The sequence below is a fragment of the Aspergillus affinis genome, assembly GCF_023601865.1.
Source record: "Aspergillus affinis strain CMG 70 chromosome Unknown NODE_27_length_306053_cov_87_951578, whole genome shotgun sequence".
In the NCBI taxonomy this organism is placed as follows: Eukaryota; Fungi; Ascomycota; class Eurotiomycetes; order Eurotiales; family Aspergillaceae; genus Aspergillus; species Aspergillus affinis.
Window position 1 is genome coordinate 95766 of NW_026515808.1, and position 14618 is coordinate 110383.

The 14618-nt window shown below is 53.8% G+C and overlaps 6 protein-coding genes across 6 annotated transcripts; 2 read left to right on the forward strand and 4 right to left on the reverse strand.

Annotated features, from left to right (window-relative positions):
• Window positions 1–15: 15 nt before the first annotated feature.
• Window positions 16–1416, reverse strand: KD926_005502 (PLP-dependent transferase; the record flags this gene model as incomplete). The annotated part of the gene is made up of 2 exons (XM_053098705.1): window positions 16–1253; window positions 1323–1416. The coding sequence occupies 2 exons, from the start codon at window positions 1414–1416 to the stop codon at window positions 16–18; spliced, it is 1332 nt and encodes a 443-aa protein (XP_052957405.1).
• A 539-nt stretch (window positions 1417–1955) lies between these two features.
• KD926_005503 (AAT family amino acid transporter) lies at window positions 1956–3663 on the forward strand (the record flags this gene model as incomplete). The annotated part of the gene is made up of 2 exons (XM_053098706.1): window positions 1956–3588; window positions 3638–3663. The coding sequence occupies 2 exons, from the start codon at window positions 1956–1958 to the stop codon at window positions 3661–3663; spliced, it is 1659 nt and encodes a 552-aa protein (XP_052957406.1).
• A 197-nt stretch (window positions 3664–3860) lies between these two features.
• KD926_005504 (putative MFS transporter) lies at window positions 3861–5490 on the reverse strand (the record flags this gene model as incomplete). The annotated part of the gene is made up of 3 exons (XM_053098707.1): window positions 3861–4857; window positions 4919–5180; window positions 5256–5490. The coding sequence occupies 3 exons, from the start codon at window positions 5488–5490 to the stop codon at window positions 3861–3863; spliced, it is 1494 nt and encodes a 497-aa protein (XP_052957407.1).
• Window positions 5491–6428: 938 nt separating this feature from the next.
• On the reverse strand, window positions 6429–8406 carry KD926_005505 (GMC family oxidoreductase; the record flags this gene model as incomplete). The annotated part of the gene is made up of 4 exons (XM_053098708.1): window positions 6429–6478; window positions 6534–7035; window positions 7098–7974; window positions 8039–8406. The coding sequence occupies 4 exons, from the start codon at window positions 8404–8406 to the stop codon at window positions 6429–6431; spliced, it is 1797 nt and encodes a 598-aa protein (XP_052957408.1).
• A 1351-nt stretch (window positions 8407–9757) lies between these two features.
• On the reverse strand, window positions 9758–10606 carry KD926_005506 (uncharacterized protein; the record flags this gene model as incomplete). Its single annotated transcript, XM_053098709.1, has 1 exon — window positions 9758–10606. One exon carries the CDS (start codon window positions 10604–10606, stop codon window positions 9758–9760), a length of 849 nt encoding a protein of 282 aa, XP_052957409.1.
• A 2572-nt stretch (window positions 10607–13178) lies between these two features.
• KD926_005507 (class I SAM-dependent DNA methyltransferase) lies at window positions 13179–13823 on the forward strand (the record flags this gene model as incomplete). The annotated part of the gene is made up of 1 exon (XM_053098711.1): window positions 13179–13823. One exon carries the CDS (start codon window positions 13179–13181, stop codon window positions 13821–13823), a length of 645 nt encoding a protein of 214 aa, XP_052957410.1.
• Window positions 13824–14618: the final 795 nt, after the last annotated feature.

Genomic DNA, 14618 nt, shown 5'->3' on the forward strand with positions numbered 1-14618 from the left:
TGCTCTATCAACTCATTACGACTCAGACAAAGCTTCCTTCAGTTTTCCACACAACTCCACCAAGGTATGACCGGCCCACTCAAAGTCGCTCAACTCTAGATAGATCTGCCCGCTCAGCCGGGTCCACCAACGTCCCTGGAAAGGGAAGACGGGCAAGTAGGTCTGATAGTCTTCAATAAGCGTCTGTTGCATCCAGTCTGACACTGACACGCGACGCCCCTTCCAGGGAAGAGTGACCGGCGACGAGGTGGAAAGCTCGACGGGCAACAGCACCGTAGACATGCCGCAGTCCGTGTACGTGTTGGACTTGTTGTCCAGCACTCGCGTCCCCAGTATATCAGCCACCAGCTTGCCTGCATCCTGCGCCAGCCGAGTGCAATAGTCCATGATCTTCTTCTCGCCTCCTCCGACCGTGCGCCGCCACTCGATGGCTGCAGGTACCGTAATGAACGGGATGGTATCGAGGGTCCCTACGAACTCGAAATTGCGCACAAATTCACTCTTTTCCGACCCGTTGGCTGCAGGCTGGTCCCCGGGCGATGCCGACCGCGGGACGAACCCGATACTAGTGGGCAGTGAGCTGCGCATCATCGCCTGGTTGCGCTCGGGCACGTAGAAGACGGCGCACGAGCGCGGAGTGAACAGCCACTTGTGGCAGTTACTCACGAAGAAGTCGGGGTCCAATTGCGCCAGGTTCAACTCCACGTGGCCGATTCCATGGGCCCCGTCAATCAGACTCAGCACGCCCTCTTCGCGACAGACCGCGACCAGGGCCTCGAAGGGCAGCCGCAACCCCGGATTGGAGCAGACGGTATCGAAGATGGCGATACGGGGATTGCGACCTTCGCGACGCGAGGCCTGAATGGCAGCTCGAAAGGCCGCGACAAACTCCTCGTCCTCGACGGGGTAATCCACGCGAACCTCCCTCGTGCGCACTCGGCCCTCGGAGGCCTCGCAGATGTATTTGGTCGTACTGCCGCAGGCGCTGTAGATCACATCTAGTTGAATGATCTCGTCGTTGCCATCCGGATTCCAAACCAGATTGCGCAGAACTGTATTGACACCGGTGGTGGCGTTGACCACGTAGACGACGGTCGACACGGGCACCCCGAGGAAGTCGGCGACGGCAGCGCGAGATTCGTCCAGCAGCACTGGAAAGTCATATTTGATAAAGGGACACGGCCGTGCCTCCCATTCCAGCCGGAGATTCTCTGCCTTTTTCCGAATGGCCAAGGGGGAGGTGCCATAGGACCCTGGAGAGTCAGGTTAGAACCTAGATCACCGAGGCGGGGAAGAAGAGATCAAATAGGTATTGCGCCTACCGTGGTTAAGATTGCGATATCCGGGAGCAAATGAGAACAGCTTTCTCATTCCATGACCGAACGGGGGAGAAGCGGTTTCCTGGGTGCGTGTCATCGTGATAGATCGTAGAACCCGTGAAGGTGGAGGAGAAGGAAGGAAGGAATGGAGGGGAAAACGGACGATGGTGAAGAACTCACGATAACAAGTCAACCAGCCACTGCCAGCCACCGACTTCCTTCCACCCAATGAAGTCAGCATGAAATCCTAGACCGACGGCTCACTCCGCTTGCCTCATAGTGGAACCAATTAATTCACTGCCCGCGCGCTCCTTGGCAGTCCGGGGTACAAAGTAAAAGTATCGCTTTAGGGCTGCTGGAGGGTTGCATCGTGGGATATCTTGCCCGGACACCTCCTCACTGTGGAATCACTCTTACTCACCGTGGTATGGAGCATATGGGCCCGCCGTTCTAGCCTTACGAAGGTAATTTGTTTGAGCGCTAGCTTTCTTCCCCCGCCCCCGTGGTGAATGCACGTGCTAAAGTATACCGATAGATTGATCCCATACGCTGGGTTTAGGGAATAGCGACAACTACACCACCAACAAGAGGACGAAAGGAAGAAAAAAAGTGAGAGAGAGAAAAGAAAAAGTCATCATGTCAGCCCTCGGCGATGACTCGAAACTACACCCAGATACGATCCACCTCGATACTCGTGTGGAGGAGGTCGACGCGGCGCAGAGGGAGAAATACGCACAGGAGCAGAAAAATGTCGGCACCTTACAACGTCGCCTGAAGTCGCGACATGTGCAGTTCCTAGCGCTTTCCGGGGCCATCGGGACGGGACTCTTCGTGGGCATGGGCCAGGTGCTGTCTCTGGCCGGTCCCTTGTCCGCTGTGCTAGCCTACGCGATCACCGGCTTCAATCTGTACGCCGTGATCAACAGCATGGGCGAGATGGCCGCTTGGCTGCCGCTGCCCGGTGCCGTGCCCGTCTATGCCGCACGGTTTGTGGACGAGGCGCTGGGGTTCACGCTGGGCTGGAACTACTGGTATCAGTTTGCCATCGGGGTTCCCATCGAGATCAGCGCGGCTGCACTGATCATTGAGTACTGGCCCAACGGCGTCGCTCCCGCAGTGTGGATCACTGTTCTGTACATCGTGATCTTCCTGCTCAACTGTCTGCCCGTGCGCGTTTACGGAGAACTGGAATTCTTTCTGGGGTCCATCAAGCTGCTCACGATCGTGGGCCTGATGATTCTCATGTTCATCATCACCCTCGGCGGCGGTCCCAACCACGATCGAATCGGGTTCCGATACTGGAAGAACCCTGGACCCATGCAGGAGTATCTGAAGACTGGCGATCTCGGGCGGTTCCTCGCATTCTGGAAGGTCTTCATCCAGGCAACCTTCAGTTACGGTGGAAGCGAGATGGTTGTGGTGGCGGCGGGTGAAACACAGAACCCGCGGCGCAACATACCCAAGGCCGTACGACGAATCTTCTGGCGCATTGCTATCTTCTACGTCGGTAGTGTCTTTCTGGTTGGGCTGTGCGTCTCGTCGCGCGATCGGCGCTTGCTGAATGCCATTAGCAACGGCGCTGAAGGGGCTGGCGCCAGTCCTTTCGTCATTGCTATCGCCAACAGCGGCATCAAAGTGCTGCCCTCTATCATCAACGCCGTCATCCTCTCGTCAGCGCTGTCTGCTGGCAACTCTTTCTTCTACGCTTCGACTCGAATCCTCTATTCTACCGCGCTGGACGGAAAAGCGCCGCGAATCCTGCGCTACGAGAAGTTCGGCGTCCCGTACGCCTGCGTGGGAGTGACCGCCGCTCTCAGCCTTCTTGTCTATCTTAACGTCTCGGCCAGTGCTGCTGAAGTCTTCTTTTGGATCAGCAATTTAAGTTCCGTCAGCACGCTGATTGTCTGGGCCTCCGTGGCCATCACCTACACGCGATTCTACGCGGGTCTCAAGCACCACGGCATCCCGCGGACAGACTTACCCTTCAAAACGCCCTTCCAGCCCTTCCTTGCCTACTTTGCCATCGCTTTCTCCACCATAGTTGCGTTCTTCAATGGCTTCGACGCGTTCTTTCCGGGAAAGTTCAGCGCCAAGACGTTTGTGCCGCCGTACATCGACATTCCCATCTTCGCAAGCTTGTTCTTAGGATATAAGATTGTCAAGCGTACCAAGTTCGTCAAGGTACAGGACATGGATTTGTGGTCGGGCAAGGCAGAAGCTGATCAGCTGGAGGCATTATGGGAGGAGCCCCGGCCACGAAACTTTCTCGGTGAGATACTTTTCCGGTTTCAAATACTTCCCCTGACTAACGTCAACAGAGCGAATTTGGTTCTGGATTGCTTGAGTGGTCAGTTGAATAGATCCAGGGCTGAGACTAAATCGAGACCGAACGAATACGAAAGCACGACTAATCGAATATGAAACAGCGTTCAGGGGGAGACTGCAATACTTTCTAGAAGCTCCTAGCAAAATAATCTATCACATTAAGAGAAAAGGGTATATCATTAAGGTCATTAATTCTATTCGATCGCAAAAAAATTCTTAATAACACCATCGGAAATCCGGACTGTCCGGTCCATCTTGAAGCCTTTCTGTCGGGACGTCTTGCGCCCGTAGATTCAAGCCCTGTCTGGAGTTCCGGCGCTTGTTGTCCACCATCATCCACGAACCCAGCAGCAGGGTCAGGATAATTCCCGCTCCGCCGAACGCTGCCGTCGTGACGAGGGCGGGCATATACTTAGGCGCGTCCTGATTGCGGAAGATATTTGAGCTCACGACACCCATCAGGTTCGCCATGGGGACAGCAATACTGGTCAGCAGCATGCGACGTCCTTCATTGGCAATGTTATTGTTATACCACACGTCCAGAAGGACCGACGGTGCCGACGTTCCCCAGGTCATCATGAACGAGGCGAAGTACGCGACCCCCAGTGCGGACTCGACATCGATGGAAGAGTAGATGACGAAGCCGATAAACGTGAACAGAAATCCCAGCGCCACGAACGGGAACCGCCACCGGGTCCAATCGCTGCAGAATGCGAGGATCAGGAGCACCACGGCCCCAGAGACATTCGGCGCCACGGTGTAGAGGTTGGTTTTCACGGTGCCGTACCCGAGTCGTTGAATGATCTGAGGCAGGAAGAGCTGCACGGACTGCAGAGGAACGCCGAGGCAGATCTGAATGGCGATAATGGCCCAGCTGGTGGGTTGCTTGAAGACTCGTAGGGCGTCGCGGATGTTTAGCTTCTCGTTGACCACGGCGGAACTGTCCACTTGCAATCGCAGATGCGCCAGTTCCCGTTCTTCGAAGGAAAGGAAGGATGCATCTGATGCTGAGCGCGGCAAGTACCAGAGGGCAAAGATGGCGAAGAGCACGGTTCCGCCACCCTCGATGAGGAACAGATAACGCCACTCGGCCAGAGGTCCGGACTTGATTTGGAAGACACCGAAAGCAAGAAGACCAGAGAATGCCGATGCAATGCTCTGTGCGGCGTAGAAGATGGCCAGGCGCCGAGCCAGTTCTCCACGGCGGTAGAATCTAGAGATATGGATTAGACATGGTTCGTATGCAGGGGAGTATGTGGAGCAGGAGTACATACGTGGTGAGATAGTAGATGACCAGAGGGAAGAAAGCACTCTCGGCCATGCCCAGGAACCATCGGATGGCCAGCAGCCCGCTGAAATTGAAGACAGCCACCACCAGGATTGTAAATAGACCAAAGCTGAACATCATGCAGGGTAGCACCACGTTGGGGCCGTATTTTTTGCCAAGGATACCGAGGAACGGAGCCGTTAGGACGTAGGGGATGAAGAAGATGCTGAGAATCAGATTGTATTGCCCTCCTTTGAGATTGAGGGTTTCTGGGGTACCAGTCAGCTTCCCATCACACACCACGACACGGTATCACAATGCAGATAGGACTGGGTAGTACGCACCTTCTAACCCTGCCGTTTTGGCATTGCCTAGATTGGATTTATCGAGACTGTTGAACAGGTACATGATAGCCAGCACGGGCAGGATGCGCAGATCGAACTTCCAGACCAGAGATCGCTCGGCCCGCGAGTCGATAACGGCGCCTAGGTCGGAGACATCTTGGATCTTGGAGGCAGAGATCTCGTCTGACGTCTCGACAGGGATGGGTTTCGCGGGGTCTGGGGTAATAGTCGCCATTCTGGGCCGGGGAATAGTTGGTTGAGATGCATGTTGCCTCTGCCGGATCGCGGGACTACTATATAGGTATGAATGCCTCGTGCATTGTTCCAGGTTGCCACTTCCCGTGTGGCCGGCGATAAGACGAGACCCGGTCCAAGGTAAGGAAGGTAGGTATCTAGGGCTTCGGACGATACCGTGACGAAAACCCCAGGCCGTGATAAGCCCGATTAGTCGACGCTTGTGTCATGTGTCGCTGTGGCCTGAATTGGCCTGATAAGGGCGACGCTTGATAAGCCTGATCTCCCAGGCTCCGATTCCGTGCCGACCGCTTATCTCATGCTCGTTTATGCACATCTTGTGCCGTGCACTAATCTTGCATGTATACATGAATACCTCTACTCCGCGCCGAGGGATGGCTAAGAATGACATATTATAACACAATCAGACAATAAGGGAACCTTCTGAGATAGTGAGCATCCTTCCACCGTGAACATGCATGACTATGGACCATACTATGGGCCATATGTGCTTCCCCGGAGAACATTTCCCCTTCCCCGATCATCGGCCTTGGCAGGGGATGGTTTTACTCACTGATAATCAAAGGCAAGACAGCGCGCTTGACAAATGCCATTTGGTCTTCTAGAACACAATCTCCGCGGCTGGACCTTGCCGTCTTTCCCCCCGCAATGAATCGGGAACGGTTGGACTTGACCGGGGAAATCATTACCACACATTATTTCGGTGGCTAATCTTGTTTATCTCGCGTTCTTCCGCCGTCGAAAACCCTGTGGAGCCGATGCTATAGGATTCATCAAGACCGAGATGGCATATGTAATAATCACTGATTATATAAGAGAATTATCTAGTTAGTTATAAAGAAAAGATATAGAACAGGTTGAATAGAAATACAATTCGGGCCGGCGAGAAGAAAAGCCGAGGGCCTGGCTCGGATCCTTCTACGAAGACTTGCTAACCATGAGATCGGCAATCTTTTCAGCCAGCATATCTGTGACAAATGTCAGTATCAATTGAATCGTGCTTTGCATCACGAATGAACTTACAAACGGTGGATTGGGGATGGCCCGGGGGCAAGAAGGGGAAGGAGCTGGCGTCAACAACCCTGAGTCCACTGACGCCATACACCCGAGCCTGGCTATCGAGCACCGCCATCTCGTCGTTCTTGCTACCCATCTTGCAGGTGCACGCCGGGTGCCACAGTGTCATGACGTGATTGCGGATGAACTCGAGGATCTGCTCGTCCGAGCTGACTTTGTTACCGGGGTAATATTCCTCGCCAATAACAACGGGAGCCATGGCCTTGCTCTGGAACGCTTCACGCATGCGCTTGAACATAGCGATAGCGACCTGCTGATCGGATTCAGTGGCCAGCCAGTTGGGGTTGATCAAGGGGAGGTCGGCCGTGTCGGCGGATTTCAGAGTGACGTTGCCGCGAGAGGTCGGTGCCACAAGGACACCCAGCATCGAAGCATACTGCGAGCCATCCTGGGGCTGAGTCGAAAGGAGGTCGGAGAAGTTTCCGATGTAACCGGCTCCGGAAATATACTGTTTGATGGTCGTCAGTACACATGTACATCTACGTGAGGGTAGGAGAAAGGGGCACTGACCTCGGCCTCGGGCCAGTCCTTGGGGAACTGCTGCAGAGACTTCTGCACCTGTGCTGAGAAGGAGGAGCGCAACTTAGCCGGGATCTTCTCCCACGCGAGAAAGTCGGCGATAGGATTGGTGAGAGGCCCCTTCTTGGTGACGACGCTGCTTAGGAACTGGCCGAGCAGGTAGAGCAGGTCGCGGGCAATCTTAGTGAATGTAGTGACGCTGACGCGATAGCTGGGCCCGAAGAAAGGGTGATCCCACATGTTCTGGCCGACACCGGGAAGGTTGGAAACGACCTCGATCTCATGCTCCTCGAGCACGTCTGCAGGGCCGACTCCGGACACCATGAGCAGTTGAGGGGATTGGAATGCACCGGCAGATATAATCACTTCTTTGCTGGCCTGGAGAGTAGAAGTCGCACCAAGGGGACCTTTGATCTGTACGCCCGTTGCTTTCTTGTTCTTGTTGAAGACGATCTTCTTGGCCAATGTGTTCTCGTGGATGTGCAGGGAGCCGGGCGGCGATTTCAGGAACGAAGACTCGGAGCTGCTGCGGGTCTGGTCGACGGGGCGGATGGTTGACGAGCAGTACTGCGAGCCCATCAGGGAACCACTGTTGAAATCCTGCGCCTCTTTGATGCCAATCGCCTCCATGCCCAGTTTCATCCAGGTAGAGAAGGGCATGGCATAGTTGGCATAGGAGACCTCCAGGGGACCGCCCTTTTCTTCGAAGGCGGACTCCTCGTATTTGGCCGAGGCATTGGGGAATCGGTACTCCATGTTGGGGGCAGTGAAGTGAGCGCTGCGCTTGTAGAAGGGCAGTACCTCGTCGAAGGTGTAGCTATCATCATCGACCTCATTCGCCCATTGCTGCATGGATTCGACGGTTGGCCTTCGCGCGCGAGGTATTAGCAATGTGTCAAATCAGAAGCTACGACCACGCAGCCAGCACTCACCGTTGATAGATCATAAAGTTCAGTGCTGAGGACCCACCCAGCGTTTTGCCGCGTGCAAAATGGATGGCTCGATTGTTGGCTCCGGGGAAAGCTTCGGTGATGAACCCCCAGTCTATCGAGGACTTCACGCTGGGACTGGAGCCCACGGGCAGAGCATCGGCGGCCGGAACGGCGGCAAAAGACTCCAACTCGTAATGTCCGCCAGCCTCAACCAGAGCGACTTTGAAGTCTTTCTCTGCCAGGCGAGTGGCAATCACATTGCCCCCCGTGCCGCCGCCAACGACGATGTAATCGTACTCATTGATGCCCAGCAGGGCCTCGACACCAAGAAGAGGTAGAGCAAGAGAGAGAATGGCTTTGCGCAGCATGGCGAGTGTCTACCCTGGGGCGAGTTCCTGGGATTTGACAGCGGTCAAATAATCAAGGGGAAGGACGTGCAGGGAGCTCGGCAGCGACACCGAGGGCGCAAACCGCTTTTATACTTCGGAGCATACCCCGTACATCCCCCTAGAAGGATGGCAGCAGCCAGCAGCATTCCTCGATCCTCTTCCACATGTTTCACGCCGAATTGAGGCGTCGGGCAGGACCGGTTCAGGTGACGATCAACTAATGGGGCTACGAGTGTCGCATTGGACAATGGCTATTCACACCTGAATCATGCCAGCAACCCCCTTGGTCGACTTTCCAGGGAGTCCACCCCAAAAATTGGATCGGCCCAATATTGGGGGCTCTCAAGGTGGAGCTCACCGGCAGATCCGCGCAGCCTTAATTGTTCTAGTACCTATGCCTGGAGGCCCGGCCGAATTAACGCCTGGGGAATCCATGCAGTCCTGATTTTCAGTCTGTTCCAGCCTGAAACGCCGACTGAACGCGACCGAGGTTTAGACGGTCGCCTGGGAGCTGGGACCGGCACTCGATCTGGCCAAGTGATAGATCAGATTGGGTCATTTCTGGGGATCGAGAGGCTTTTTTGCTCATCATCGGTGGACCGGTGGATCCTGGGGCGGACAGGACCTTACTCCGTAATTTGGGAAAGAGCACTCCGTAGGTACTTCATATTTCATAACTGTTAAACTGATAGACTAGGCCACTAGGGCGTAGGGGTCGGCACGAATACATATTCGTAATATTTCGAGCTATTCGCATTCGCATTCGTAATCCACAGATCTCCACGAATATTCGTATTCGCAGGCCCAATATTCGTACGAATATTCGTACGAATATTGCCCTACTCCCAATATGAATTACCACCCAATAAGTGAAGGCGTATACGAATATATTCGTTATTCGTGCCGAGCCCTACTAGGGCGAGTAATCACCTCGGCATCGGAATGACCTGGACGATGCGAAAGAAACTCGTCCTAACTACGGAGGGAAAAGAGAGACGCGGCTCGGCGCTGAGTCAGCTGCGCCAGCGCGCCTCATCGATTCACGTTCTTGGAGTTTCTTCCTGGAGAGCTTCACAATCCATCGGACTTGTCTCGGTTCTCCCTTCCACTGCATCTCGCACATTTGGAATTCCCATCGGCTAATATATCTCGCTCTTTAAGATGATTCGGATACAAATTCACGTCAGACGGCCACTCGAATCGATTCTCCCGCCCAGTGATGGTCGAAAACAGTCCGCGATCGTCAGCGCAGCATGGATGATGCTGGGACGATTGAGTGGAAGCTTAGGGTCGTCGCCAGTCGCCAAAAGAACAGACACACCACACTCCCTCAAATTCGCTTCGTGAAGATTCCTTTCGTATAAGCAAGTCGAAACCCTGCTCTCTCGGCACTTCGCGCACTGCCGCTTCCAGCACTCGTCGTCATCGTGGCCAGATCCAACCCAAGTTGATGTGCTTCGAGCACTCGGGCGCGAATGAGAGTGGCATGAACCCCTTTCCCACGATGTCGAGGGAGGCTGCTATCCAGATACAGGTGTGCTACGCCTCCGTTGGGCGAGTCGATGACGGCCATGGCGGCGGTGCCGGCAATCTCGTGGCCGACCGTCGCGAAATATAGATAGGTATCGTTCCTGTCAGCTGCAAGGCGTGCAAGGAATCGAAGAAGATCCGGTGATCGGCCTCCATCTTCGAATCCCGCAACTGAAGCCTGAAGGAACTTTTTTGTCTCATCCTCGGTGACTCGGGATATAGTGACCGCGTCCTCCACTGCTGTGCGACGCTGGTGTGCAGCTACATCACCTGGGGAACACGCGTAGGTATTCAGGACATGTCTTATGACGTATCCACACGAGTCGAGAGATCGCAGTGCGGATGGATGTGCCAGCGCACAGAGGTGGATTTCAGGTTCGAGCCCGATGGGTTTGAGTAGAGTTTCAGCGTCGCGCAAATCTTGCTCCTCGACCTTGCTGTCCATTCCAAGGCCGACAATCCGGTTCAACTTTCCCAGAAATTCGGGCAGAGTCTTGATGGCGATTCCTCCCGCAATCGCTTGGATTTGGACATCGTTGGACGGGTAGAGATGACGACAAACCTCCGCCTGTCGCGCGACGTGTTTGGCCTCGATATGTTCATTCGTTTTGGCCACCTCTATTCCGGTGAACAGAGGTGAAGCAACCATTTTGTAAACAGCGAGTAATGGTGTAGATGGCTTGGATGGTCTTGAATATTGGGAAAAGCTCCCTGATAATGCTCTCAAATGGCGCCATCCGCGATGACTCATTCGCTACTCGCCTGTCTGGACTTCTGGCCCCAGCATGTCCATCGACAAGACCTAGAAATTCATGCTTCCTGATTACCTTTGAGTAAGATGCTGTCCAGTATGGCGATCGATGAAACCTTGGCCCCTGTTACTATTGTCCCTCATGATACGTGGATCCTTGAGCATTCAACATCTGGCGAAAAAGTCGAGAATGAGAAATCCGGCAGAGCAGAAGCGACCGGGAGATGATCAAGTTCTAGTTTTTGTTCGCTCTCGAGGCACAAGACAATTAATTGTATACATGCAATGGAACCGCACGAACAAGGGCCTTGTATCCCAACAGCCACCTTGTGACTATGCATGGCAGCAGGCCACCGGTCACCCTAGACGAGAAATTGCAGTGTTGGGACCAACACACGATGCCTCAAAGTTCCTGCCCATTCTGGCATATGTGCCCAAGATGAATGGCTTGGATCCTTGGTGTCGGATTTGAGCGCTCAAATCCCTTGCTCCTCATCGATTGGATTTCTCCCTGCGTCTCGAGGTTGAATCCACAATGTACCTACGACATCAACAACAAGTATAGGGGATATGATACCGACATCGAATTGCTTGACCCAGCTAGTCCCAGCTACTTGGCTTGAGATGCATCGCCTCGTGGCATACAGGGATGCAATGCAGCCGGGCCGACCGTTTATTCAATCGTATACTGTACCCGAGTGAGTAGAGATGGAGACCACTCTTGGCCGAAAGAACAGGGAGACGAATGACATCTCCTGAGGTTTATAGAACGCATCGGAAGGGTCCTTCTTTCAAAAGCACGAGCGTGAGACAAGCACCCCATAATTATTCAAACTCGTTCCGGGGCATCTGACAGATGGAGCAGAGCTAATTCAGCCTAGAAATATTATCCTCTTGGGGACCGAAAGGTGCGGCGCACGGGTGCGCACTGTTCACATTCTGGCGGAATCTGAGCCTCGTTAGTCCCAGGCGATTGGTCTAGTCTGTGCGCCAGGTACTTGGCAGTTATCATGAATTCATCGAACTTTCCATTTCGAACATGGGTTTGTCTCAAGGGTGATTTTTCCGGCCTCAGTCCACGTTTCAGTAAATTGAAGGTGGTTCATATGGTTGTGATGGTTGCTCCTCTCCTATTAGGTACTGGTTGATAATACCCGGAACAAGATTTTGTCATTTGATTCGCCTTCTAGAGGCATCTACATTGGGTCTGGCTGTGCCTTCTTCTATCGAGAGGAATTTCTCAGGAGAAGTTGAGAACCGACTTATTATTGATGCCTCAGGTATCCAATACCTTCACAGCCAATCATCGTCATCGGCCGAGTCCAGGCCCCACTCTTCACGCTAGACCGGGATGGGACTGGAGCCTTAATGCCTCAGGCATGTGCCTTCGGGGTCAGGGCATCCGCCCATCGCTGGGGATTGGTGTCTTCCGTGAAACATCACGCCATTGTTACGCTTTATGATTCCTGCATGGAGAAATCAGGATATTCGTCGGCTGCTACGTCATCTCCAGTGTTGAGGCAGACGTGAAGGTCGGCTTGCGGTTGCCGCGGTCTTAGCCCTATATATACCATAAAATGGACGTTGTACCAGCTTTGAATCGTGGCAAACGACTCGTTGATTTGCTCATGAACTTCAATTCGAATAGTCTACTTTCGTGTTGCCGCGGTTCTGTCATTGCCTCCATGGTTGACTGAATATCTCTCGCGCTGCGTACACGGTAGGCTTCATATGAGAGGACTTCTCTCCTCCGGCTAGCGCCAAGAGAGCAACTGCACCCCTGCCGAGACGCTACTGGCACCAGATGAGGGGCACCGTCAATTGAAGTGAGATCGGCCGCGACGTAAGTCTCTGCGGTGGGAGGCAAGCGGGGTGGCTGGACAAGTGCTGTTGTGGCAGGAAGAGAGAGGCCGTGGCAGTATCTGGTTTGCATACTGGAGTGCGCAATTTGCCTTCAACACCATTCCTATTGCCACCACCGCAGTATTGTAATTCTATAAGGTTCACAATACCGAGTTCTGTGCTTCACTTGGCCAATCATTCCCCCATGAGGGAGAGGACCATGACCTCACACCCAGGCCCCTACGAGCTAGGTGCAGGGTGCACAAGCACAGCCCGCAAGATGGCCAATTATCCGCAGCTTCCAGGTACAACAACGACCCTTTCGATCGAGGATGGTGCAGATTGAATTGACGCATACAATTGGCGCTGTTGAGGGCGCAAATATGCAAACCCCGCCGCTCAAATGCTATAAGAAGCCCGAGGTGCACCCAGGAAGAAATTTTTTTTTTTTTGATCCAGCAGCATTCGAGCTCACTCCAGTCGAACGCCCCAAAGCAACATCTCTACATACCTTATTCCATCCATACTTGGTTTCCCGGTTCCCTGAAGCCCATATACTTCCCAAAGCGCCTCATACCCCAAAGCAACATACTTCAGTAACCCAACGCACCTCACCCGGCCTTCCAATATGCCTACCCAAGTGTCCCCTCCCACCGACTTGTATCTCGGTCAGGCCCGTGCCAGCAGCAGTACCCAGCACTGCATGAAGATCTACGAAAAATGGGCCACGACCTACAACGACGAAGTGGCCAACGAGGCCCAGAACTACGTTGCTCCTATCCTCGTCGCCCAGGCCGCCCTTGAGTCGTCCACCACGGCCGCCGACAGCGTCATCCTAGACGCTGGCTGCGGCACCGGACTCGTGGGCCAGGCTCTTGCCCTCGGCGGCGCGAAGGTCATTGACGGAGCGGATCTGTCCCCGGCCATGCTCAAGGTGGCCCGACAGACAGGTGTGTATCGGAATCTGACCCAGGTTGATCTAACCCGCCGGATGGCCACGGCAGACAATACCTATGACATCGTGACCTGTGTGGGCACCTTCACGCTCGGTCACGTCGGCCCTGACCCTGCGTTGAGAGAGTTCATCCGGATCACCAAGAACAACGGGATTGTCGTTGCCACGATCCTGGAAGAAATCTGGCAGTCCGGCGGGTTCAAGGAGGAAGTGGAAAAGTTGGAGGCGGAAGGGATAGCTACTATTCTTGGTATGGAACTGGTTGACTATGTGAAAGGACATGGAGACAAAGCCATGCTGGTGACCCTTCGGAAGTAGGGCAATGTTGTCTGATTGAAAGCGTGGGAGGTAACCTGGAATTAGTCGGATTTCGTTGCTGTATCTAAAGAAGGCTCTAGATTCAACACGATAAAGTTGACGATTTTCAAAAGAAATACAACTAGAAAAGACCTTTCCACAGACTGGGGGGTTGCCTGCATATATGACAGCCATCGATCGGGCAGTCCACAAGATTCGACGCAAACTCAAATTAAGATTGGCCCTGTCTTAGGATACCCTAGGAAATATCCAAGACCAACTAACTTCGACTAACGGGTCTAGTTCCTCACTAGAGAAGGGGGGAAACGAATCTAGCGGGGCTAGACCTTTGGTTGTAGTAACGTTTTAGTTGGTAGCTTTTGACTGGCAGGAAGATCCCAAGAGAATGAGACGGCAGGATTTACTCCGGATTACTCTGAGCCTCTTGTCTCCATCCCAGTAGTGACCTTCCTTTCCCTGGCGTTAGTGCCTTCTATCCGAATAACCGACCAGGCCAATTGCCCGAGCCTCAGCGAGGCTTTGAACGAGCAGCGAGTCAGGCTTGACACAATCGACCATTTATTTGCTGGCTCCAGTTCTTGCTCCGTGTCACAGTCTAGGCATAGAAGACGTGACCGGTATCATATTGGCCCTTGATCCGTTGGAATTGAATTTCCCTCCCACGATCTGGCTGACACTTTCCATTCCTTGTCAGTCGGCCAACATTCGTCTCCTGGGGAGCAGCGACAACTCAGCTCCGAGGCTCCCGGGTCGTCAGCCTAGTGGACTAGAGGCAGAATCCCCTGGGCAAAGAAT